Source organism: Nothobranchius furzeri, chromosome 18 (assembly GCF_043380555.1).
Source record: "Nothobranchius furzeri strain GRZ-AD chromosome 18, NfurGRZ-RIMD1, whole genome shotgun sequence".
In the NCBI taxonomy this organism is placed as follows: Eukaryota; Metazoa; Chordata; class Actinopteri; order Cyprinodontiformes; family Nothobranchiidae; genus Nothobranchius; species Nothobranchius furzeri.
The window spans coordinates 22,825,351-22,850,330 of NC_091758.1; the positions used below are offsets into that span (position 1 = coordinate 22,825,351).

General features: G+C 43.3%; 1 protein-coding gene across 1 annotated transcript; it reads right to left on the minus strand.

The window, feature by feature from the left end:
* Positions 1-1,083: 1,083 nt before the first annotated feature.
* Positions 1,084-5,864, minus strand: cldn11a (claudin 11a). Its single transcript, XM_015969645.3, has 3 exons — positions 5,141-5,864; positions 4,866-5,030; positions 1,084-2,235 (listed from the first exon to the last, which is right to left on the minus strand). The coding sequence occupies exons 1-3, from the start codon at positions 5,364-5,366 to the stop codon at positions 1,964-1,966; spliced, it is 663 nt and encodes a 220-aa protein (XP_015825131.1). The 5' UTR covers positions 5,367-5,864; the 3' UTR covers positions 1,084-1,963.
* Positions 5,865-24,980: the final 19,116 nt, after the last annotated feature.

Below are 24,980 nucleotides of genomic sequence, written 5' to 3' on the forward strand. Positions count from 1 at the left end.
GATTTTTGTTGTTATTTGGTACAAAGCTGCCAATAGTATTAAACAACATTTTGATGGATGTTTCCAGAGATTTAAGGTAAAAACTACTGATTGTCTCTTTAAATAACTGCATTGTTTCATTTTCCAAGTTTAACTGTCTCTGGGCTTCAAAAACAGCTTTCAGTCATCTTGGACATGAGAAAGTTCTTATCTTTCTTTTGAAAATGGTCAATGCTTAAATAAAAATGAGACTCAGATGTTTTTAAGTGGTCCAACTTGCATTTTCTGTAGTTCAAGCAAATTATTGTCAAACTAAATTGCTATTTTCCAAAAATATTTATTGCTATAAAACACGGAGGATGTCCATGTTTATCATTAATATGGTTGGGATTAAAACTCAGTGGTGGGATGGTGGAAAGTGAATCTTTGAGGGAAAAAAAGTTACCTGTAAAATCAAAATCTTGAAAGAAAATTAAAGCAAATATGAGAAATTGGATCCCCGTCACAATAAGAAACAGACAGAAATACTCAATCCCGAGCCTATAAACCTCCCACTAGCCTCCTGTGAACTGCATGGCTCTGTGCCTGGAACTGCATCATGTTTCAGGGAATACACACTTACACACCTGCAGCCATGGACGCGCCAGGAAACTCACATGAAAAACAACAGCAAAATGATAGAATACAGTAATTGTGTGGAGAGCAACAGAGGTGTGTTTTTGTCTGTCTGATGATAAGAAGAGGACACACTGATAGAACACAATGTTTTTAGATTTATATATCTGTGTTATGACATGGTGACCTTGATTCGGGCAACACAGCGAACATGATTATCTCTCTCTCAGCTGCAGACTGTGTGTTTATAATGTAGCTATTTATTATTAGGGACAGATTCTTCTGGGATTATCTCAGCTAAGGTCACAGAGGCAAATGAAGTCACAGCATATGTTGTTTTCTTTTTGTTTCAGCTTAGATTTGTAATAGATTTAGCAAAAACCCACGCATAAGTGTGTAACCTTGTTCCAGGATATGAGGATCACTTCCTGTGTGTGTTCATCAGAAAAAGAACAGAGTGTTTGAAAGAAAAATCTCATCAGAAAGCAGTTTTTTTCTGTCAAATATGGTTTATTTTTGTATTAATCACTGAAAACTAAAACGTAATGAAACAATAAATATCCACATCTGGAAGCTTTGTTACAATGAAGATCATCTTCTTGTTATCACAGGTCAAAGGAAGTTTTGGCCTCAAAAGAAAACCTAAAGATATCTCATCTAATTATGGAATTATGGATAATAAAAGTGATCTTTGTGTCACATAATTCATCATCCAAACCTAAAATAGACACAGGCTTTAAAAAAATATACTAAAGGCACACTTCCAGTTATGAATATCAGGAGACAAAGTTAAATGTTAGACTTTGAAATACTTTTCTATTGTGCAAAACGTTACAACCTAATAGAGAATACACTTTTATGACAAAGGAATGCAGCCATCAATATGTGGAGGTGTTAAAATGTATTTGAGCCAGTCCCTCAGGAGTTGTCCAGCACTGCTAAAGTACACAAGCACTTGTTTCATAACAACACTGAATCAATACAACACATCACGATACAACAGTTTCAAAATAACCAAGAACAAAGGCACTTGTGAGGTTTTTTTTTGTGTGATAAAAAGTGGAAAAATACCTAAAGCTGCTGTTAGATTATTGTTCATTTACGGTATGTAATAAAGTCCAAATGACACTAATATAGGCAGGCAGGACGAATCGTACTACAGGAGAAAAAGTAGTCTTTGGATGTATTCTGATGGTATGTTCAGTCAAGGTGTGTATTCACATTAACTAGCATGTGTGTGTGTGTGTGTGTGTTTCTCCTCTGCAACATATGTATGTGATTGTAATGACCATGACTGTTCACTTCTGTGCTTTAGTCTCTATGTACAAAGTTCAGTCCCGTCCTTCGACGCTCTAACACACGACACGTCTCAGACGTGGGCACTTTTGGCGTGATTGTTGGAGGAGGTAGCAGGCAGGTTGCCACCTCCCTGTTTGGAGTAGTAAAAATGGTTGTTGTCCTGATAAGAGCGAGACGAAGATGGGGATGAGGAGTCAGATGAGCAGATGAGCGTGAACCCACCAAGCAAGCAGAAAATGGCGCCCACCCAGCCAGCGTAAAGGGAGAAGCCAAACGACATGAGGCCGTGTTCTCTGTTGGCGCCGATGGGAAACCAGATGGTGGACACGATCGCACACAGCGCTGAGGAGAGACAGAGACATTTAGTCCAAGTTAACTTGAATATTAAATAGTGAAAGACAAATTATACTCTAATAAAAGGGGAATGCAAAGTGCAAGCAGGTAAACCCTGAAATATTTTGCACAATCAAGGTCAATTTTCAATAAGGATGGGATATAAAACATTTAAAGGGACTTTACAGAGTTTTGAATTTTTATGCTCGCTATTGCCCCCTCAGGCCAAAAGCGTAACGGCAGCTTCAATGGTAGGCTCATGCACGAGGCGCGCATGCTGTACGTGCACACTCCTTTACGACAATAACAGCTGAGACAGTCAGCTCCGTGTGCGTGTGGCCTGGAGGACAGAGGACAGGAGAACGTGCAGCTAATTAATTAAATAATTTGGTTCTGTACCTTTCTCTTCAGCACAGCCGACAAAGGTTTAAGATGGGTCAGTCTGTCAGCTTCACAGAACTTCCCTTCCCTTGCTTGAAAAATTGTTCCAAAATGAAAGTTGAACCCACATCTTTTTTATCTGTGAATTCAATGCCATTCGGCGAGTCATATAAAAATGTGGCCATGTTACTGTAAAAATTGTAAATTTTGCTCACATCTAGATTTGATCCCGGTTTTTCCACACGGGAGTCCATTGTCTTACCAGGTGAGCTAAAGCACCAATAACATCTTCTGTATCTGTAGCTTTTATGTCCTTGAATGACAGCTGAAACAATGTTCAAAGAACGGTTTAGAGCAAAAATGGCTATTTTGTTGCGAATTTGCAGGAATTATCTAGAAGAAAGTAGCTAAGGGTCCTCAGAAATGTAGCTAGGTTCATCACTAGGCGTTAGGAACAGCGACAAAGTCGATGAGTTGGCACTACCTCTCTCTCTGCTGCTAAAGCTACTGATAGCAAATGCTACGGGCGACGCCTGAGCGTGAATATGCGTGAAGCAGCCTGCTTGACCCGAGCAGCTCTCTTTTTCTGTGATTTTACAGAAAAACAGGCAATCACAGTAAAAATGCCAGGGCTCATTCTACAGGACCAGGGCATTGCAGGAGAATGTATGAAGAACTGTATTATTTCTATACATGTTTTGGCTGTCAAACTTCCATAATGTCCCTTTAAATAAAAACATATTTATTATAAAAACTCCATTAGAAGGTAATGATACTAACAGAGGGCATCAAGGATTTTACAACAGGAAGGATAAACATTGACACAGTCCAAATCAGGAAACAGTGTTTTCCATAAGCACACACGGGATTTATCAGGGATATTTTCATTTTCTTGCTACTATGAACCTAAGTTAGCTGTGACATCATCACACAAACAAATATTGTGCATCTGTTGCACCAAAACAGGCCAAGAAAAAGCCTAATTTTCAACATAAATTTAGCTAGTGATGTAATTCTACATTTATAAACATTTACATCCCCATAACCTTTATATTGAATGTATTTTTTCATGTAATTCTGTGTTTTTTGCAACCAAACTGACAAAAGGTGGGACCGTTCCAGCCAAGTTTAGAAAAATTCTCTTAGAGTAACATTCGAGTTCCTACACCTTTGCTAAACTTAAATTAAATGTGAAAATGTATGATCAAAAACATTTTTTCATTTTTCTTTGTTTTCAAGGATTTCAAGCACCTGTAGGAACTTCGAGTCAAGAAATGCAGAGTATGGGTTTGGGAAACAGCAATCACATAACCTGCTAAGAGATGTTGTGGTACGATATGTTATTTTGACTTTCCCCACAATGATTATTAGTTAGCTTATGTCTCTGTTCAGAAATGATCTACAACTCCTCAAACTGAGTTTGTTCAAAGCCAAAACATATTTGTTCAGTCTTTGATTTCTAAAGATTAAAGATATGATCTGTTGTTTTAATGTATTTGTGTTCTGGGGGGAATGTGATACTCATATAATGATTTTGTGCTTGTTGACATTAGTAAAAAAAAAAAAAAGTACCTCCAATTCTGTAAAATCAGGTTTCTCTTTAAATGAAACATCCTGGTGAAATAAAGATTAGGAAATGAAATAATAATAATAATAATAATAATAATAATAATAATAATAATAATTATTATTATTATTATTATTATTATTATTATTATTATTATTATCATCATCATAAATGTCTTAAGCAGTTCAGGCTGGGATTATGTTATTTAGGGCTTAAATGCTCAATTTGGGGCAAAAAAAATTGTGATTAAACTGAAAAAAATCTTCATGTAAGGTGTGGAAGAGAGAAATGATCTGGAGCGACAACAGCAGGTGGTGGAAAACGCTCCAACAACAGTCAAATATTTAGAATCACAGCAAACCCAGGCAGCTCTGGGAATTTCCATGTGGCCTAGGACAAAGAGAGGGTGTGGATGAGAGTAGGTGGACAGGAGGAATGTGATGGGGTCTGCAGGGGTGGGGGTGTCAATAACAGAGACATTTAACAGTTTGAAGGTGTGGATGTGTGTGTGTGTGTGTGTTCACCCTGACAGGAAGGGTCCAACATCCTCTGCTCTCTGTAGCATGTTGGTAAAGGTCAAATAAGGTCAACTGGAGCAGATTTTTTTTACTTTTAAAAGTTAATGCACCCTTTTTCTGATTCTGTTTTTGTATTTCTGTCTAAATGTGAGAGAAATAAAAATAAATCTTACAAACGATCAGCATCACTACTCCTCCCAGGATGGCGCGCTTGCTTTTGGAGCTCTGGGGTTCATTTCCAAGGCTGATGCAAGGCATGGACATGAGGAGCATTCCCACTGCAGGGAGACCCAGGATCGAGCCGATGATCATCAGGGCTCGAGTTGTCTGGATGAAGGCTGTGAAGAGGAAAAAGCAGTTATGTGGGGAAACTTTGAGGGTTTGAAAATGTAATTTGCTCAAACAGGAAAAAACGTGAAAGCAAAATTTGAAAGCCTGAGGAATCTACCTGGCAGCTCAAGTATCTGAGTGAAGGTGACGCAGTGGTAGAGCGCAGTGGAGATGACGCACTCCGCCCAGGGTCCCTTAGACACCAACTCATCCATCTTCTTACAGGTGTTCAATCCGTATTTACACATCGTCACCCAGTCGTTTGTAGATGTGGCGATCAGAATACCAATCCATCCGAGGGTGCTGAGGAGAAATCCGCTCAGTCGGAGACAAGAGTTTGCCATGGCGCAAAGTGTGCGTAAAGATGACCCCTTCCGAACTCAAAAACAGTCAGAACGTATACAACTAAGCCCGAAAGTAAAAATCTATCAGAAATATATAGTCTAGGACTGATATCCCATCAAATAAGTTAGTCCAACAAAAACAAGATCACTTTCTCCGTCCTGATCCCGTCAAAGGAGGTGTACCGCGCGCGCTTTCAAACAATGAAGCTTCGAACACATCATAAGCTTTATAGAGAATTATTGAGAAAAGGGGAAAAAATCACTAAAACTTCCAACCAATCAAAAGCCATTCAGTCAAAAACACTTTTTACCGCTCCTCCTGTTCATCAGAGGATGGAGTCGAGTGCGCTCACGGTTCAGCTGGGAACTCAAACATTAGCAGACGTGCTGCTGCCACCTGCTGGTCACATCGGATCTCTTCAACTTTCTAACTCGTTTTCTTGTAAATATGCCTCATTTTCTGAGTAGCTTTTTAACCACTTCATATAACCATTAGACTCTGGTGATGAATTACTACATAATAATAACAACAACAACAACAACAACAACAATAATAATAATAATAATAATAATAATAATAATAATAATAATAATAATAATAAACACTTGCGATGGACTGGCTCTCAGGCCAGGGTGTACCCCGCCTGATTGCCCATTGACCACTGGAGATAGGCACCAGCCCCCACCCCCCCTCACCCCCCACCCCCCTCCACCCCCCGCGACCCTACATTGACAAAGCGGGTTCAGACAATGATGGATGGATAATAATAAAAAACTTTAAATAAACATTTCGTATACAACACTGTCTTACATGTGACGTTAAAACTATTATTTGGGTATAACATGTAGAACAATGCTTGACAAATTGAGTCGCATCAGCAGCATATTTTATCGTAGCTCCTCAAAGAGCAACACCACCAGGTTGGTTTTATTCCTGATTAATAATTTGTCCTGTAACAATGAAAAATCCCAAGAAGTTCAGTTTTTGTTGCAGTTTTTCAAAGCTGAGTCTGATTGACCTAATTAAAAAAATAATCACAATTTGAAGTTCCTGCTTGTTGCTCATCTTTCTGTGACACTTTTCAGAGAGATGATTTCCTACATGCTTCTATGATCCAACATAACGTAACAACATCCAGGCATTAGAAACAGCAAGAGAATCAGCTTTAATCTCACGAAAAAACTGGTAGAATTTCAAATCCCTTAATTTGTTAGACTTTTGCCAAAATCCTCAGCAGGGGGCGATAGAGTACAGGATTGGTTTGCAACTGTTAATCAGGTAAAACCTCCTGTTCTTGGTAGATGGAGGCAAAGTTAAGTCTTCAGTGAATCAGAAATTGAACCTGCTGCAGAAAAGTAATCATTCTGAGAGGAGAGCACGCCTTCTGAGAGGCTCCAGATTCAGCTATCCATCCATCAGAGTGATCCATTTGCTTCAGGTTTGCACACAGGATCCGTTATTTACAGGTTTATTTTGTTCTTCAGTAAATTTATTTGCTTTCTTTTAAGCCTTTAATTCAATGATTTCAGGTTTGATCACACTGTAGGAATCGTCTGTCTGTCTGTCTGTCTTCACTGGCCAGAAGACAACTGCATTTACAGTATAAGGAGAATGATCAGCTACCAGACAATTCAGTGCTTTAGTAGATTTTTTGAGTAATGGTGCTATTAATACACTAACAAATTAACATATTTTTCTGCTTGTTCAAAGATAAGATAAATCATTTAAAGATAACCAATTAAGCTTTTTACCTATTTTTTTTCTGTAAGCAGATAATGAGTTTCAGTCAGTGAGCATAACCTTGGGAATCTTTTCAAACATGCACAAGTTATAAAACACCAAATGAGTTTTATTTGAGATTAGGCACCGCACCGTAGGCTCCTGCAGGCGTTTTGGCAATTATAGACCTCTGCTAAGATATTTGCAGTCAGGTGACTTGACTCTGCTCACCCTGCAGCCTAAAAGCCATCTCCAGCTAATATTCAAGCCAGGATTAGGTATGTTTTAATGGTCACTGCTTGTGTTTGAAACTCAGGCGGTACTTGGGATCCAAAGTGGGACAAGAACGTCTCCACCACCATCTTTACACCACTAACAGCAGCCTGAAGCGTTCATACAAGGCAAAATGGATCCATGCTTTCATGTTGGTGACTCCAAATTCTGACCTGAACATATGGATTTTGCAGCTGGAGGTTTTTCCAGTCTCCCCATGTCTAGTTCCGGTGATCCGGTAATTGTAACATACCCAAGAAGTGAGGCAGCAGGGGGATGGGAATATTATGCAAACGAGTTGAGGGCTGCAAGTTGAGTTGAGCTTTAGTTTCCTGTTCCTAGCAAACAGGAGAGACACCTGGTGTGGTCTTCTGATGCTGGACTCCGTCTGCTTCAAGGCTCATCATGTTGAGACACTCTTCTGGCTGGAACCAGTTGTTATCTGAGCTGCTACTTCATCTCTGATTTCTTGCACCATCAAGACATTTTCATCCACACAACATTTTAAGACTAATCTTTTGAAATCCCCAGAAATGGCTGTGGGTGAAAATCCCTATAGTATTTTCTGAGATATCCAGACTAGCTCAATTAGACTCCATTTAAACTTCAGCCACTCATTTTCACCACATCTAGATGTCCAAGTGCATTACATCACTACCATATGATTGGGTAACGAGCAGTGAGCAATTGTACAGGAAAGGAGTGTCAACTAGACGCTAAATCTCATGTAGTACTACTGTCACTCATGGCACACACTGATAAAGACACGTGGAAACGTTGTTCAAAACAGAGAGAAACTATTTTTCTTGACGGACACCAACCAGTTGCTCTTGGAAACGCAAACTCAATCCCATGGAGGTAAAACATGGAATATGGGGTTGCTTGTTAGCAAAGTTGTGGTTTGGCTCGCTCTGCAGAATAACTTAAAGTTGATGCAATTTTCTTATGAGTCTGTGTTTGCAAGCCTCTAAATGTGTGTGTGTGTGTGTGTGTGTGTGTGTGTGTGTGTGTGTGTGTGTGTGTGTGTGTGTGTGTGTGTGCGTGCGTGCATGCACGGGGATGGGAATGTGTAATAAGCTGAGAAAATAAAGAAATTTGACCATATTCACAGAATATCTCACAATAATAATAATTCCCAGGAGAAGTTTCTTTCTTGTAACATACCCAAGGAGTGAGGCAGCAGGGGGATGGGAATATTATGCAAATGAGTTGAGGGCTGCAACTACGATGCTGACATGGAGGGATGATGGGATTCTTGTGCTCCTTGGAGGAATAAAAAGGGTGAAGCATGTAGATTTTTTTCGCGTGTGCGTGCATGTGTGTGTATGTGTGTGTGTGTATGTGTGTGTATGAGGAGTTGAAGCAGGACAGTAACTCCTCCTACCTTTCCTGCTGTCAAAGCTGTCAGTCAGTCAGCTGGAGGAGATGAAGAGCAACGACGCGCTCTTTGTCTCGGCTAACCAAGAGAACAGTGGTTCGGGGTTAACGTCAAAAAGAATGAGTTATGAATGAGAGGTGAAGAAGAGCAACGAGGGAGCGACGGGAGGAAGAAGGGAACCGGCCAGCAGACTGTGATTGAGAGACAGCCATACAGGATGAGTCATCCAGGCCGAAGTGGATGACTATTTTTCAAACAGTTGTCGAAACACATTGTGTGATCAGCAGACGCAGAAGCCAAGGAAACATGATTCATTTTATGGTTTGATGCGGCAATAACAATCTGGTGCGCTTTAACACTGAAGCTTGTTGATGCTGTAAAATAAATGATAAAAGAATCAGAAATCCCCAAAAGGTTTAGTTATGAAAGTTTGCATCTGATTCCAACTGCAAGAAGCTTATTGTCAAGTGTGTGGTAACACTACATTAAACCATCCATACCCCCTATAAAAAGTCAGGTGACAAAAGCTACGGATCCTGGAGATATGCCCTGAAATTCCTCTTTCCAGCTCCTCTAGGAGATCCCAATGTGTTCCCAGGCCAGAGTGGGTACATAATCCTTCTGCTGTGATTTAGGTCTAGGGATTTCCACCAGTGGATTGGCCTGTAAAACCTTCAGATGGAGGCATCCTATAGTCAGATGCACAAACTTCTTTGACTCTTTCCAATTGGAGCAGCAGCTCTATTCCAAGTGTCCCCTTAAGGAAAGAGTACCTAACATTATCCCCGAGGCAGAGCTTGACCAAGCCCACAGAGGAAGTGCATTTCAGCCGAAACCAAAAAAACATGAGCCTTATTTCTCTTTTTCATCACGAGAGATGTGAGCAATGCTCTCATTACTGAAGATGAAGTCCAAATGTATCTTTGTATGTTTTGTCTTTAGTTCTCATCTTTAGTCGTGGAACAAGAGTTAAGTGTCTGTCTGCAACCAGAGCGTTTCAGGCTCAAGCCCCATCTGTTGCATGAGTTGTATCTTTGGGCAGGACACTAAACCCGTCCTTGCTTGCTGGTGGCAATCGGCGGGACCGAGCCAGTGTTTGGCAGATTTACTAGTGTCAGTGCGCCCCAGGGCATTGTAGCCCATCACCAGCAGCATCTGAATGTGTGTGTGCTTTGGTCGATCACTGTTTGTGTTGTAAGGCACCTTGGGGGTTGTAGAACCCTAGAAGATACTATACCAAATACAGGTCTTTTACTAAAAAGAAAGAAAGAAAGAAAGAAAGAAAAGTCCACAAGTGTGCTGCTCAGACTGTGTTGCATGCCTTGCTCTCCTCCACGGTGGTGATTCCATGCCACAGTGTGATGGAAGCTTTTCCTCGACATGCCACATTTCTTCAACTTTCACAGAAATTACAAAATCTTTTGTCCTTGGATCAGTACTCATCCCACTGCTGTTCTAACGTAAGCATATCCTCAACCTCTGTCCTGTGGTTTGCCTCCAGTCCCTTGGTGATCAGCTTATTGACCGTGGTGTTCTGAGAGGTCTTACAGTCGTGGATAACGAGGGTGTGGAGTGATGGACTCAGTACAGAGCCTTAGGGGGAATCTGGTGTTGATGATTCTTCTCTGAGGTTTGATTTCCAGTTCTTCCTGGCATTACTCAGTGATGGGAATGATGCTGTTTAAAATAATGGCATTACTAAATAAAGTATTTTTTTCAGTAACGAGTAATCTAATTCATTACCGTCTTCTTTTATCATGTGTGTTGAAGCTGTCATCCGCAGATCGGCAGCTAAAGAGGTGGATGTTTTCATCCAACCGCATCACGCCCGTGAAGTACGAGGAAGATGTGATGAACAGTCTACGGCTGCTGGCTCGCAGGTTTGCTGCTGCAGGCGTGAATCTGCAGCCGTGCTCTTCTTGGCGTGACAGCGTGACGTCTCGAAGGTCCGCTCACCTATTCACCGCTCAGACGTCACGATCTCCTACCTTCCTAGATCATCCAACCGTAACCTGTTCCTGATCATCTCTTTAGTCCCGCTGTAACACTGATGCATCAGTCTCAGACGTCATGGCACTCAGGTGTTATTAGAACTACCTGTGTGTCTTCACCACCCAGCTTCAGCTCGTCTGTGTTTGGGTCTGACCCAAGTTAGTACATTTAAGTCCTCCATCAGTTTTGTGCCTCTTCTAGTGTCATTTTAAAGGATTTTTTTATTCATTTATTGAATCATTATTAGATTACCAGCAACAGAAATGCTACTAAAACGCACAATTATGTGAAGCTAGAAAAAATCAGAAAACTGTGGAAATTACATTTATTTCAGGAATTTTGACTCATTAGTCATTTATATTTCTGTATTGTCATAATTGATAGTAAATTAAGTATGTTTCATTAAGAGGGGGACCCTTTTTTCTTGCATTCTTTAATGAAAAAAGTAATGAAATAGTTCTTTTTCTTGGTAATTAGTTACTTTTATAATCTTGTAACTCAGTAAGTAATTGAGTTACTTTTTTGACAAAGTAATCAGTAACTAGAACTAATTACTCAGTAAGTAATTAGTTACTTTTTTGACAAAGTAATCAGTAACTAGAATTAATTACTCAGTAGGTAATTGAGTTACTTTTTTGACAAAGTAATCAGTAACTAGAACTAATTACTTTTTAACGATAACGTTCCCAACACTGGCATTACTGCACAAATACTATTCCTGATGTTCCACTATGTGGACATGAATTGTTGTGATTGTTACCGCTTTATGATCATTGCACTACCTATTGTGTTTGGTTCTGTCGCTCAACAGGCAATAATTTGTACAGTTTTTTGCTATGATTTTAATTTTGAATATAGGGCAATGTGATGCAAAATCCTTTCTTGATCATGTACTGCAGCGCTCTGCTTCCACGTTTAAGTTGCTTTGCAGGAATACTGATGAAAATTATTGTATAATCCGAACTCCATTGCATGTGTTGTTATGCTTTCCCTGGAAGGATTTTGCAGACATGGCTATGATGAATTATCCCTAAATCTATACATATTCATGGCTCACACTGCATGCTGTGATACACTTGCAGTCTGAGATTACACTCACTCTCTTGGTGAACATGATGCACTTTCTGTTTCATTTTCTTGACTGAAATTTTGCAAAGCAGTTAAATTTAGGCCAAAGTGCATTTTTAAGATGCGCCAACTAAATAAAAGCTAATAACTTGATATAAACGCACTTTTCTTTCAGTATTTTCTGCACACAGTGAAGTCAGAGTCTAGTGTGTAACAGCTCCCATTTAAATGATGATGTAGTTGGTGTTTTATGGTCCAAGACAATCTCTCTTTGGTCCCAGACTGTGTGCTATATTGCAGAACAGACGGAGCATGATGCTGCAGAGAGAGCAGAGTCAGAACTTGATTTGTGTCAAGTCCTTCAGCGTGTCTGCGGTGTGGCAGTAATCGCTCACCACTAACTCTTTTAGCCATTAGTATCAATTAATCGCAACAAACGCTGGTGGTCATTAAACTCAATACCACAGGCTTCCACAGGCAGCATACCAGTGACACAGCTCGGTCGCTCTGTGGGAGGAGATGAGAGATACGTATGCCAGTCCCCATATGGCTAGAGATGCGGGGGTGAGGTACATTACAAGAGCAAACAAGCTGTAAGTGGCGGCAGGGGAAGGGAAGAGAAAACAAAGGTGATTTATAATTTATTTTGGCCCTCTGGGACAGAAGACACAACACAATAAATATTCTCTTGGTATTTGTCATAATAGTTCATTAGTGTGTGGAAGAGATTTACTTAGGTAGCCGTGGTAAGGAAAGTGGATTCAAGAAGACACATTTTATTTTTCCAAAACACGTTTGAAACATTACCACATAAACTTCTCTCCCTCCCTTCATCCCTTCTTCAACATTTCGCTCTCACTTTAGCGTTTTCAAACTGCTTAAATTAGCCTCCTCATCATTCTGTTCCCTATAATCCTCCTCCCTCTCCTCCGTTGTCACCAAGAATAGAGAGTAATCTATTGCACTTTTTACGTGGTGGGTTGTGCATTATCTAATGTAGGAGATGGGAAAGTGTTGGGCAGTCAAACAGAAAGAGGGAGAGATAGTGGGGGAGGGAGATACAAGGGCCACGTCATGACTCGTAGATCATTTTGATGAGAGGCTCCACAGCACTGGACTGACTCGATGTTGGGCCACAAGAGAACCGAAGGATCACATTACATCAATTAAAGGGATAGTTGAACACTTTAGCAATTTGTTTTATTCCCTTCTCTTTCTTTTCTTTCTTTCTTTCTTTCTTTCTTTCTTTCTTTCTTTCTTTCTTTCTTTCTTTCTTTCTTTCTTTCTTTCTTTCTTTCTCATATTAGCACAGTTACAGTTTCAACCGTGTATCTAAAACCTCCAAAAATCATGAACTCATAGACTTAAAATGACTGATTATTTTTACTTTTATGGCATATTTTCAATTCAGATTATTCATATTGACAGAACAACGTTTGTACCCCCTCACTAATATGTGGTTACATTTGTTTAGAATGGACTTTATTGATCCCACAGAGGGGACATTTGCTTGTTACAGCAGCACCAACACTTAAAAGAATAATTTGAAGAAAAATAGTAACAAAGGTACATACATATACACATAGGCAGTAATCTATTACTGTAGCTTTTGACCACTAAAAACCACGAATAAAAAAAGAAAAAACGTGGGTTCCTACCTGCAGCATACTGCAAGAGACACGGACATACTATGTAAATCCTGTATTGAACGAGTATTGAGCACATACTGAATATTGCATTGGCGTTATTGTGTACCAGGATAACACACGGCTTAAACTGAGGAGTTATACACTCCTACTGCAGAGAGGATGAATGAGCTACGGCAGCATTCTGTTTTACATCTGGGATGTCCGTCTGCCTCTGAAGGAGCTGTCCATGGTCTCCACAGTGGAATGCAGTGAGTGGGAGGCTTTTTTTAAGATGGTGGTCATGATCCCCAGCATCCTCTTTTTGCACGTCTCCTCACCTGAATCCAGTGGGCAGCTAATGATCAGACACCATGACAGGAATTTTTTCTTGACTCATTTTGTTACCTCCAGGTTGTAACATTTAAAATCTCTGTGCACCTGCTTGACTCAGGGGTGTGAATGGCCAACCCCTTAGCCCCCATACCACCCCGCACCCCCCGGGCAACCCTTTTGAGGCACCACTGCAGGCTGGATATTTGGCCAATCCTCCGGGCAGAATAGGTCTTAACCACGTTCAGTAGAGTTGATACTTTGGGAAGGCCATTTCACCAGCTTCCCGTTAACCCAATTCATCCAATCTGAAGCCAGTTCTGACATCTTCATTTGTTACTCCATCCACTTTGTGCAACAGTAACAGAGAATGACCATACAATCATTGTACTTGATGGTTCATAGTGTTTTTAGGTTTGACTTCTTTAGCCGCCAAACAATTTAAATGATTCTGTTCTGGATAAATGAACGTTTAAATTGGTCAATGAAAAACAAATATTGATTTTCATCTTCCCTGTGAAGACTGTATGCAGACCTCTGACTGCAACTAAATGTGTGTTAAAAGACAGGATTCAGTCTCTTGTTTTCTGTGTTTTCAACTTACCTTTTTGTGTCACTGACACTTGGTAGCAAACAGAACCGTTTTCATGCATCAAATCAGTGAAAGACAAAAGTTAAATCCATGCATGCTCAATGCCACAAAAATCAAGTCAGCAACTGACAGGTGAACTTTCTGGGCCTTTCAATTGCGAAAGATATTTCCCTTAGGTATAGTGTCGATATCAAAAATGAGCGAAAGGAATTAAAATGTTCCAAACTGGCGTTCATTGGTTCATCATAAACATGACTCCTAATATTTCCTTTGGTTGCTGAATGACATATTTGCTATGTGTACTTCATAAGATTTAGCAATGTTGTGTTTGTTCTGCTGAACCCAATGGGAACGAAAATAAATCAATAATGTTTGAAAGACAGACAAACAGGCATTAAGGCAGCAAGATATTGGATATTTCAGTCAGGCATTTGAAGAAGATGTGGCTGGTCTATGGGATGCAACTGGCTCTTGCTGTCTTTCAAGGATTTCACATTTCTCAGTATGTGTTCTGACACACTGTCACGATTGCTGATCCTTTCCAGGATCACCTAGTGGAGAATTCCTTTTTTTCATTTCTCAAATGATATGAATGGATGGGGGTTTTCAGTCAACTGAGGCCTGTACCTTGGTATTTCTGAATCACTGGCTGACATACTGGCATGCTGAAACAGGGTCAAGCTAAAACCAGGGCCCCCCATGAGCAGAAGGCTAAATCTCTCATCCCTCACCCCACTAACCCTCTCTGGGACTTCCAGGGAATGTGGAGGAGATTGAGTGCTCCATTGTTTCAGCTAATGCGGTTTAGCTGCCTGTCAAAGAGGCAGCTGGGAACGGCTCCAGCTTAAACTACTAGACGATCTCTGACTGCTACTGTGAGTAGACACCAAGTGTGTGTGTGTGTGTGTGTGTGTGTGCGTGCGTGCACACGTGCATGTGTGTGTGCAATTATGTTTTTTAGCCCGCACGCACAAACTATTATTAAAATGCATTTTTATGTGTTTGAAAACAATATTTACATTTATAAATAAACTAAGTGCACATGCATTTTTTTTCATTTTCTAATTTCTTTCTCACCTCAGCTCTTAACTCAAACCATACCACCAGCGCCCCCACCCCACCATAAAAATGCATTTAAATATATTTACCCCCTATCTGCCTTTGCTCCTTGACTGCCAACCCCGCTTTCCCCCTCTTTAATAAGCCAATTTAATCATGGAGGCTTTGTCGCCCTTGTGCATTTCTGTGTGTGTGTGTGTGTATTTATGCATTAGCTTGTGTGTGTCTAGAAGTCACTCTGCACGTCTCAGTGTGGGATAGAGAGCAGGAGAAATCCCCACAGGCTTGTGTGGGTGTTTTGAAGCAAGCACGTGCATCCTCTACGTTCCCTGTCAGTGCTGGGATTCAGTGATGCCCAGCATCCAAAATCGCTGTGACCTTGCCAGTCAGCCGCTCATCCAGCCGTGGCAGGGCACCCCACACACCTAGCCTCTCATGTTGTTTGTTTGTCTGCACGCAGCACTTCACTCACTTTATTCCGTCCTCGTTCTCGTCTCATTTGTGTCGCATCAGTTGTATCGGGCAAACAAGACCCCATTTTCTCCCCGAAGATCAGCTGATTAGTATCTGATTGGGGTTTTAATCCTAATGACTGTTTTCCCTCCACATGTGTTAAAATCACTGGTGTTGTTGCAAAGTTTTAGCCAATAGACAGGGGCACCTCTAGAAAGATTTCAGTGGGGGAAATGAGACAGGGTCCGTGATCATTTGGGGATTTTCAGTGAGCTGTTTCTTTATAGATGTGATATTCGTCTTCGTCTTCATCCGCTTATCCGGGTCCGGGTCGCGGGGGCAGCATCCCAATTAGGGAGCTCCAGGCCGTCCTCTCCCCGGCCTTGTCCACCAGCTCCTCCGGCAGGACCCCAAGGCGTTCCCGGACCAGATTGGAGATGTAACCTCTCCAACATGTCCTGGGTCGACCCGGGGGCCTTCTGCCGGCAGGACATGCCCGAAACACCTCCCCGGGGAGGCGTCCAGGAGGCATCCTGACCAGATGCCCAAACCACCTCAACTGGCTCCTTTCGATCCGGAGGAGCAGCGGTTCTACTCCGAGTCCCTCCCGAATGTCCGAGCTCCTCACCCTATCTCTAAGGCTGAGCCCGGCCACCCTACGGAGGAAACTCATTTCGGCCGCTTGTATCCGCGATCTCGTTCTTTCGGTCATTACCCAAAGCTCATGACCATAGGTGAGGATTGGGACGTAGATCGACCGGTAAATCGAGAGCCTGGCTTTCTGGCTCAGCTCCCTCTTCCCCACGACAGATCGGCTCAGCGTCCGCATCACTGCAGACGCCGAACCAATCCGCCTGTCGATCTCCCGATCCCTCCTACCCTCACTCGTGAACAAGACCCCGAGATACTTAAACTCCTCCACTTGAGGTAGGACCTCTCCCCCGACCCGGAGTTGGCAAGCCACCCTTTTCCGGTCGAGAACCATGGTCTCAGATTTGGAGGTGCTGATCCTCATCCCAGCCGCTTCACATTCGGCCGCGAATCTACCCAGCAAGAGCTGAAGGTCAGAGCTGGATGAAGCTAGGAGGACCACATCATCCGCAAAAAGCAGAGACGAGATTCTCCTGCCACCAAACTCGACACACTCGACACCACGGCTGCGTCTAGAAATTCTGTCCATAAAAGTGATGAACAGAACCGGTGACAAAGGGCAGCCCTGGCGGAGTCCAACCCTCACTGGGAACAGGTCCGACTTACTACCGGCTATGCGGACCAAACTCACGCTCCTCTGGTAAAGGGACTGAATGGCCCTTAACAGAAAGCCACCCACCCCATACTCCTGGAGCGTCCCCCACAGGGTGCCCCTGGGGACACGGTCATAAGCCTTCTCCAAATCCACAAAGCACATGTGGATTGGTTGGGCAAACTCCCATGCCCCCTCCATCACCCTTGTAAGGGTATAGAGCTGGTCCACAGTTCCACGGCCAGGACGAAAACCACATTGCTCCTCCTCTATCTGAGATTCAACTATCGATCGGACCCTCCTCTCCAGTACCTTGGCGTAGACCTTTCCAGGGAGGCTGAGGAGTGTGATCCCCCTATAGTTGGAACACACCCTCAGGTCACCCTTCTTAAAGATGGGGACCACCACCCCGGTCTGCCACTCCCTAGGAACTGCCCCCGATGACCACGCAATGTTGTAGAGACGTGTCAACCATGACAGCCCTACAACATCCATAGCCTTGAGATACCCAGGACGAACCTCATCCGCCCCCGGGGCTCCGCCGCTGTGTAGTTGTTTGACTACCTCAGCAACTTCTGCCCCCGAGATCGGACAGTCCATCCCCAGGCCTCCCAGCTCTGGTTCCTCCTCGGAATGCGCATTGGTGGGATTGAGGAGCTCCTCAAAGTATTCCTTCCACCGTCCGACTATAGCCTCAGTTGACGTCAGCAGCTCCCCATCCCCACTGTAAACAGTGTGAGCGAGTTGCTGCCTTCCTCTCCTGAGGCGCCGGACAGTTTGCCAGAACCTCTTTGGAGCCGATCGATAGTCTTTCTCCATGGCCTCACCAAACTCCTCCCACGCCCGAGATTTTGCCTCGGCAACTGCCACTGCTGCACCCCGCTTGGCTATCCGGTACCTGTCTGCTGCCTCCGGAGACCCACAGACCAGCCACGCCCTGTAGGCCTCCTTCTTCAGCCTGACGGCTCCCCGAACCTCTGGTGTCCACCAGCGGGTACGGGGGTTGCCACCACGACTGGCACCGGCCACCTTACAACCACAGCTAGCAACAGCCGCCTCGACAATCGCAGAGTGGAACAAGGCCCACTCGGACTCAATGTCCCCCACTGCTCTCGGGACGTGGTCCAAGCTCTGCCGGAGGTGGGAGTTGAAGACCGTCTTGACAGGTTCTTCTGCCAGGCGTTCCCAGCAGACCCTCACTATGCGTTTTGGTTTGCCAGGTCTACGCGGCATGTTCCCTTGCCATCTGATCCAACTCACCACCAGGTGGTGATCAGTTGACAGCTCCGCCCCTCTCTTCACTCGGGTGTCCAAAACATACGGCCGCAGGTCAGATGATACGACTACAAAATCTATCATCGACCTGTGACCTAGGCTGCCCTGGTACCAAGTGTACCGGTGGGCATCCTTATGTTCGAACATGGTGTTCGTTATGGCCAAACTGCGGCTTGCACAGAAGTCCAATAACAAAACACCGCTTGAGTTCAGATTAGGTGGGCCGTTCCTCCCAATCACACCCCTCCAGGTCAAGCTGTCATTGCCCACGTGAGCATTGAAGTCCCCCAGCAGGACAATGGAGTCCCCTGATGGAGCACTATCTAGCACTCGTCCCAGGGACTCCAAAAAGGGTGGGTACTCTGAACTGATATTTGGCCCATAAGCACAAACAACAGTCAGGACCCGTTCCCCGACCCGAAGGCGCAAGGAAGCTACCCTCTTGTCCCCCGGGGTAAACCCCAACACACAGGCAGAGAGTCTCGGGGCTAACAAAAAGCCAACCCCAGCCCTCCGCCTCTCACCCGGAGCAACTCCAGCAAAGTAGAGTGTCCAACCCCTCTCCAGGTCTCGGGTTCCAGAGCCAATGCAATGTGTCGAGGTGAGTCCGACTATATCTAGCCGGTACCGCTCAACCTCTGCCACAAGCTCCGGCTCCTTCCCCGCCAGCGAGGTGACGTTCCATGTCCCAAAAACTAGTTTTCTTGTCCGGGGATTGGACCGCCAAGGCTCCCGCCTTGGTCTGCCACCCGATTCGCATTGCACCGGACCCTTCATGTTCCTCCTGCGGGTGGTGGGTCCACAGTTGGACGAGCCCATGTATCCGGTTCGGGCTGGGCCCGGCCGGGCCCCATGGGCGAAAGCCCGGCCACCAGGCGCTCGCTCACGGGCCCCAACCCCAGGCCTGGCTCCAGGGTGGGACCCCGGTAACCCTCCGGGCCGGGTACTCCGACTCTTCGTTTTAACCGCCATGAAAGATCCTTCGAACCGTTCTTTGTCTCACCCTTCACCTAAGACCAATTTGTCATGGGAGACCCTACCAGGGGCACTAAGTGCCCCAGACAACATAGCTCCTAGGATCATTAGGGCACTCAAACTTCTCCACCACGATAAGGTGACTGTTCAAGGAGGAGTAGATGTGATATTTAAAAAGAAAATACAGCAAAAAAATACAGAAATAGTATAATTTCTGTTCAAGCAAGGCTGACAGTAAATGTGAGAAATGTGTTTTCTACTCATTCGACAACTATAATTACAAACAACCCACAATGGTAAAAATGAAATCTGTGTCACAATCCTTTATAAAACTTTAAATCTACATTGCAAATTCACTCAAACTAGCTTTTAGCTTAAAATCCAGACCAGCAATCCCAGTAGCAATGTCTGAATATTTCAGCTACATCTCCCTTGTGATGGAAAAAAGAATGGTGCCATAAAAGTTCACTAAATTATCATCCCATCAGCCATTGTGACATTTTTTTTAGATAGAAATGGTTTAAAAGTAACAAATATCCACTTTCTAACTCCACTGTCAGCTTGTAAAATCAGATTCTTCAAGGTGATCCATTTGAACAACAACCTCTGAACTTTGACTATTTTTGGGGAAATGCATGGAATTATTATTAGTTGCCATGCCTGGATGTCTCTGTAAGATGGTAGCACATATTTCTTAGATATTTGGAATCCCTTTAACTTCAGTATTTTGGCTGATATGTAAGGCTTTGCTGATCTTCTTGTAGCCCTCACCTTTTTTGTGTTAAGAAATGATTTCCTTTTTCAGATTTTGTGACATTTGTCTTCCATGTGGAGCCGCTGCTGACAGCATAAAATGGGAAAGGCTTTTTTTTGTTATGTAATAACGTTTTGAGCTTGGTTTTCTTGACGTGTCAGCGAGATCTGCGCGGCTCTGCTTGGCCCGAAGTTTTCACACCGCACACCTACATTTTCTAACATGGCGATCTGGCAAGAGCTCACAGTGGCAGGGGTTTGTAAGTACTGACATCTTTATGATTCGGCCAATGACACATTGGAGGGACTCCTTCACTCGGCTGGCCTGGGAACGCCTTGGGATTCCTCTGGAACAGCTGGCCCAAGTAGCTGGGTAGAGGGAAGTTTGGGCATCTCGGCTTAGGCTGCTGCCCCCACGACCCGACTGAAAATGGATGGATGGGCCCATGAAGATCACAATGGTGTAGTTTTGGGTGCATGCCGTAGAGCCCCATGCTGCTCCCTATGTCTGGGGGAATATTGGCTCACAGGAACCATAAACAATGGAAGTTCCAACGCACATTGCATGCGTCAAGCATACAACAAGCTTTAAAGTCACCTGTCTGCTGGATACCTCTTAAATGACTCATAAGACTCACCTGTGGGTGAATGCCTGCTCATTTGAATTTTGCAGTCTTAAGTGTGGCTTTTCTCCTAAGACTATAAATGGGGTGTACTCATTTTTGCAACATGGGCTTGAATAGATTTCTTAGGAAAATAACTTTTTTGTGTTTGCAATCAATGGCCCACATTTGTGAGAGTATTTTGTACTATGATATATCATAGAAAATGTTGATTCTGAAATGAAACTAAAGGTTTTCTGACAAATGTAATGGGGTGCACTCATTTATGTTGAGTGCTATCTCTCTCTCTCTCTCTCTCTCTCTCTTTCTTTCTTTCTAAAAACACACACACACACATTTATATATATATATATATATGTGTGTGTGTGTGTGTGTGTGTGTGTGTGTGTGTGTGTGAAGAGCCCAAGACCACAACAAAACCTCCATAGATGAATAGAGCTTACACACACACGAGTGAACAGAGTATCCAGACAGGTCTTATGTGAAATTGGCCAGACTAAAGGCAAATGACAATACAGCAACAAGCTCTGCTAGTATTTCTGACAGGCCTGGGAAAAGCTGCCAAAGGAAAGCCTGATCTTGCATCTCATCAGCCATATCTCTAAAGGCATTACTTGCGTTACTTTGGCTTTTATTCTGTTCATTTTTGTAACTTTCTGCCATCTTGTGAGGAGACACAAAGCTAATTCTTTACTCAAAACAGACGCTCTTGGATGTGGGTCTTTCAGTTGACTATGAAAGCAGAGTCTCCATCATCTTGATATTGAAATGGTTCTCTCTCTCTCTCTCTCTCTCTCTCTCTCTCTCTCTCTCTCTCTCTCTCTCTCTCTCTCTCTCTCTCTCTCTCTCTCTGCTTCTTGTCTCCTTTGGCTGGCACGCTCCAGGCCTGTTTGACATGCAAACAACTTTTCATATGGAATTGGGACTGACATCAGTCCACCAGCAAAGCCGGATGAAACATTTTGCTACACGTTTATACCCTTGTATTAGCTTGTCACTCAAACTAGCAAAATCCCACTGGGTCAAGACAAAAAAAATCCAGGATGAGGTGGAGATACATGTTATCAACCTAATTAAGATTTTGTACGTTAGATGCCTTTTACATACTTATCTAGTAGCTGATGACAAAAATAAAATGTAAATCTACCTTCCCTTTAAGTGATTCCCTAATCTTACTGTGGCACTTTTACTCCCTTACCTTTGGCTGCAGCTGGTGCAGATTGTCCTCTTTGGCTTTGCAGCAAGGTTGAGCTAAGTGAACTAAAAACAACAGTTGTCCACCTGCTACAGATTTCACCTGAAATGAGGGGATCTCTTGGAGGGTTGAACTGGGACTGCAGACATCATCTGTAGTCAAAGTGGGTGTGCTGAAGTCCCTCAGCCAGGTGGTCTGAACAGGAGCCTGACTGGAGAGCCTGCAGGAATCACAGGGCAGCATGTGTTGTTTTGGTTGTGTGTCTTTACAAATGGAAAACATTGCATCAATTAACATTATAATGGCAGTTTTCTTGCTGATTATTATTTAAAAGTGAGAAAACCTGACCTGACTTTTATTTGGTTTATACAAGCATAGATGAAACAGACTTGTGGGGGAAATATATACAAACTTGGAGAATTAGAAATCAGTTGTTGGCTTTCCCTGGTGTCTTAGCTGAGATTCTTTTGATTATTTTTTCCCCCTCTGTATTTCTTCTCCATTCCTCCTGCAGGCAGAGATAACAGCTGAAGTGATTTAGTATCAGCATCGCAGGTGAGCAAGAGGAAGAGAGGCAGAGTTGTCTAAAGAGAAGTAATTGATGGACAGGCGAGTATCACGAGGGATGCTGGAGGGCTGAGTGGCTGACACCAAATGTTCTGAATCAGGGTTTCTCAAGGACTTTAGTAATTTAAAATTTGAACTTGGCCTAAAGGATCATGGGGTTGTTGAACGGAGAGATAGTGAGTGAATGGAGGAAAGATTGAAAGAAGCAATGGAGTAAAATAAGGTAAAAAAAACTAAAACAGGGTTAGTAATGGATCTCACTAGGTATAGAAACATGAATGAGAAAATGGATCAGGATGTGATACAGCACCTGTTTATTTTATTTTATTTTTTTACTTGTAATGACAACAGTAATTGTCCAAAATTCATCAGAATGATGAGAGAAATTGAAGAAAATGGCAGGCTAAAGTTGTTTTGTATATTTTAAAAGAACCAATAAATACAAGGGATGCCCACTAGCAGCTGGTGCCCACTTCCAATTTGCAGCTGCAGCTAGACACAGAGGGGTCTAGGGGGGGATTGGGGTTGTGTGCTGGCACCAGCTGGTATAGGCCAGACAATGGCTGCACTGCCCCCCCTCCCAACTGCAGAATGCAGTCTTAACAACACGCATCATCACCACATTGGTGCATGTAGAGGGAGACTAGGGGTCATCTCACACCTGTGTTCTTGGTTTGCTACCCAGGGCTGGAGGCTAGGAGTGGGAGCTGGCTTTCCAGTTGGGGTCTGGGGTGGTGGGTCGCTTTGCTTTGCATTAGGTGCAAATGCCTACTCATCATTACCCCAGTAAGAACGGGACCAGCTCTGGTGTCTGAGAATGGTTGTGTCCTCTGTGCAGCAGTACCAGAGTGAGTATGGGACATATGGGGAGCCTGAGTGGGTGTATGACGTACATTCTTGTATGTCTTTAGTTTGAGTGTGTTGTGTGAGAATGAGGGTGGGATTGTGTGACTGTGTGACAGTATCTGTCAGGTGGGGTCTCGAACTCCTCCTCTCTCCTGGGACATTGTGTGGTGCTACGACATCTTTGCCTACCTAGCTCCCGTATCTAGGGCTGGACGTTTTTGGCATCTGCCAGATCGCTGTCTGTGGCTGCCTGGTGGGGTCTGGGTCCCTGGGCTCTGTTGGATCTTCACTGGGTTTGGGCACCCTTGGACAAGGCCCAAGGCTTGCCACTATTTTCTCTTGGGATCCCCCCCCCCCCCCCCCCCCACACACACACACACACACACTACCTGACAATTATTGATACATGGGAGAATTTACAAGACTGAACATTAATGTCAGGAATACCAGATTCAACTGAATAAATCAAACCCTTGCGGTGCCAGATCCGACCTCACAAATTACTCAGTGGTAGTTCAATCTACAATTTGGTCTAAATCCCTTCAGTTGTTACCACACCTGTTAAAAAAATAAAGCACATGAGAGGCAGCAGCCAGCACAAATGACCTATCATCTCACTAATTCAATGGACTTCTCAATTCTAACTGCCACAGCAACTTCACTGATTGTAAAACAACGGAACGCCAATTGTCTCTTCAATTCACGATGCATTTAAGTCTTGAGAGAATCGCATCCTTATCAGCTCTCAGCCAGGCACCAGAAAGTGGTGTGCAAGTCTCACACAAAGGCTCACACTAACGGATGTTCAGCACATAACCTGGCACATGAAAATACAGACATGCATATATGTTTTCTCGTAAACACACATATCTATCCGCCCATTCACATCCGTGTGTGTTGGAAAGCTTCAAAGACCACATCTCGCCTCTCCATGCGCTTTGCAGCCCTAAGCTGTGAGAGGCAGAGGAAAGGAGGATTTGCAAGTTCACCACTGACTGCTGAAATGACTGCGATGCTTTGGCGACGTATGCGTGCATGGGATTTAGGTGGCTGAGAAAATTAGGGACCGCTTTTTTTTTCTTTTCTCCTCCTTGATTGAATCCACTGACCGATCTGTCTTTGGCAATTTAATACATCAATGAAATTTTTAAAACCTTAGGGGCGGAAGAAACTCTTGACGACTTATTTTTTCAGCATGTTGTAATAACGTGTCATAGTGAGGTGAAAAGTGCTTTCCAAAGCCTAGAGGGTGCAATTTGGGATGAATTTGTGTTTTGTAAACCATGCGTAGACAAGCCAATTCAGACTTGAGTCACAACTGTCACCAGTAGGATGAATCTCTGTGGACTATGACTACAGCAATATGTATACTTTAGTCAGAATTGTGCAGCTATTCCTCACTGTATTTATTTCAAGTTGTGTGAAGTCATAGTCCTCTCAGTCCTCTAAAATTACACTCAGAGACAAGAACCTCTGTTCCACTCTAGCGTTTAGTCATGAAAGCATCCCTTCATTGAGAATTTGCATATGAAAACATAGTTTGCACTTGAAGTTTTCATTTAATGTGATGCAGAGACACACAATGAACAAGTGGAGTGTTGTAAATGTGTTTTATTCACTGATCTGGAATGATAAAAAGAAAAT

Excerpts from the sequence above, each read along its gene's own strand:
- cldn11a (XM_015969645.3), bottom strand. The coding sequence starts at position 5,366 with ATGGCAAACTCTTGTCTCCGACTGAGCGGATTTCTCCTCAGCACCCTC. Across the intron at positions 5,031-5,140 it reads TCAGATACTTGAGCTGCCAG|CCTTCATCCAGACAACTCGA; the intron begins GTAGATTCCTCA and ends TCCTCTTCACAG. Across the intron at positions 2,236-4,865 it reads AGTAGTGATGCTGATCGTTT|CGCTGTGTGCGATCGTGTCC; the intron begins GTAAGATTTATT and ends GTCTCTCCTCAG.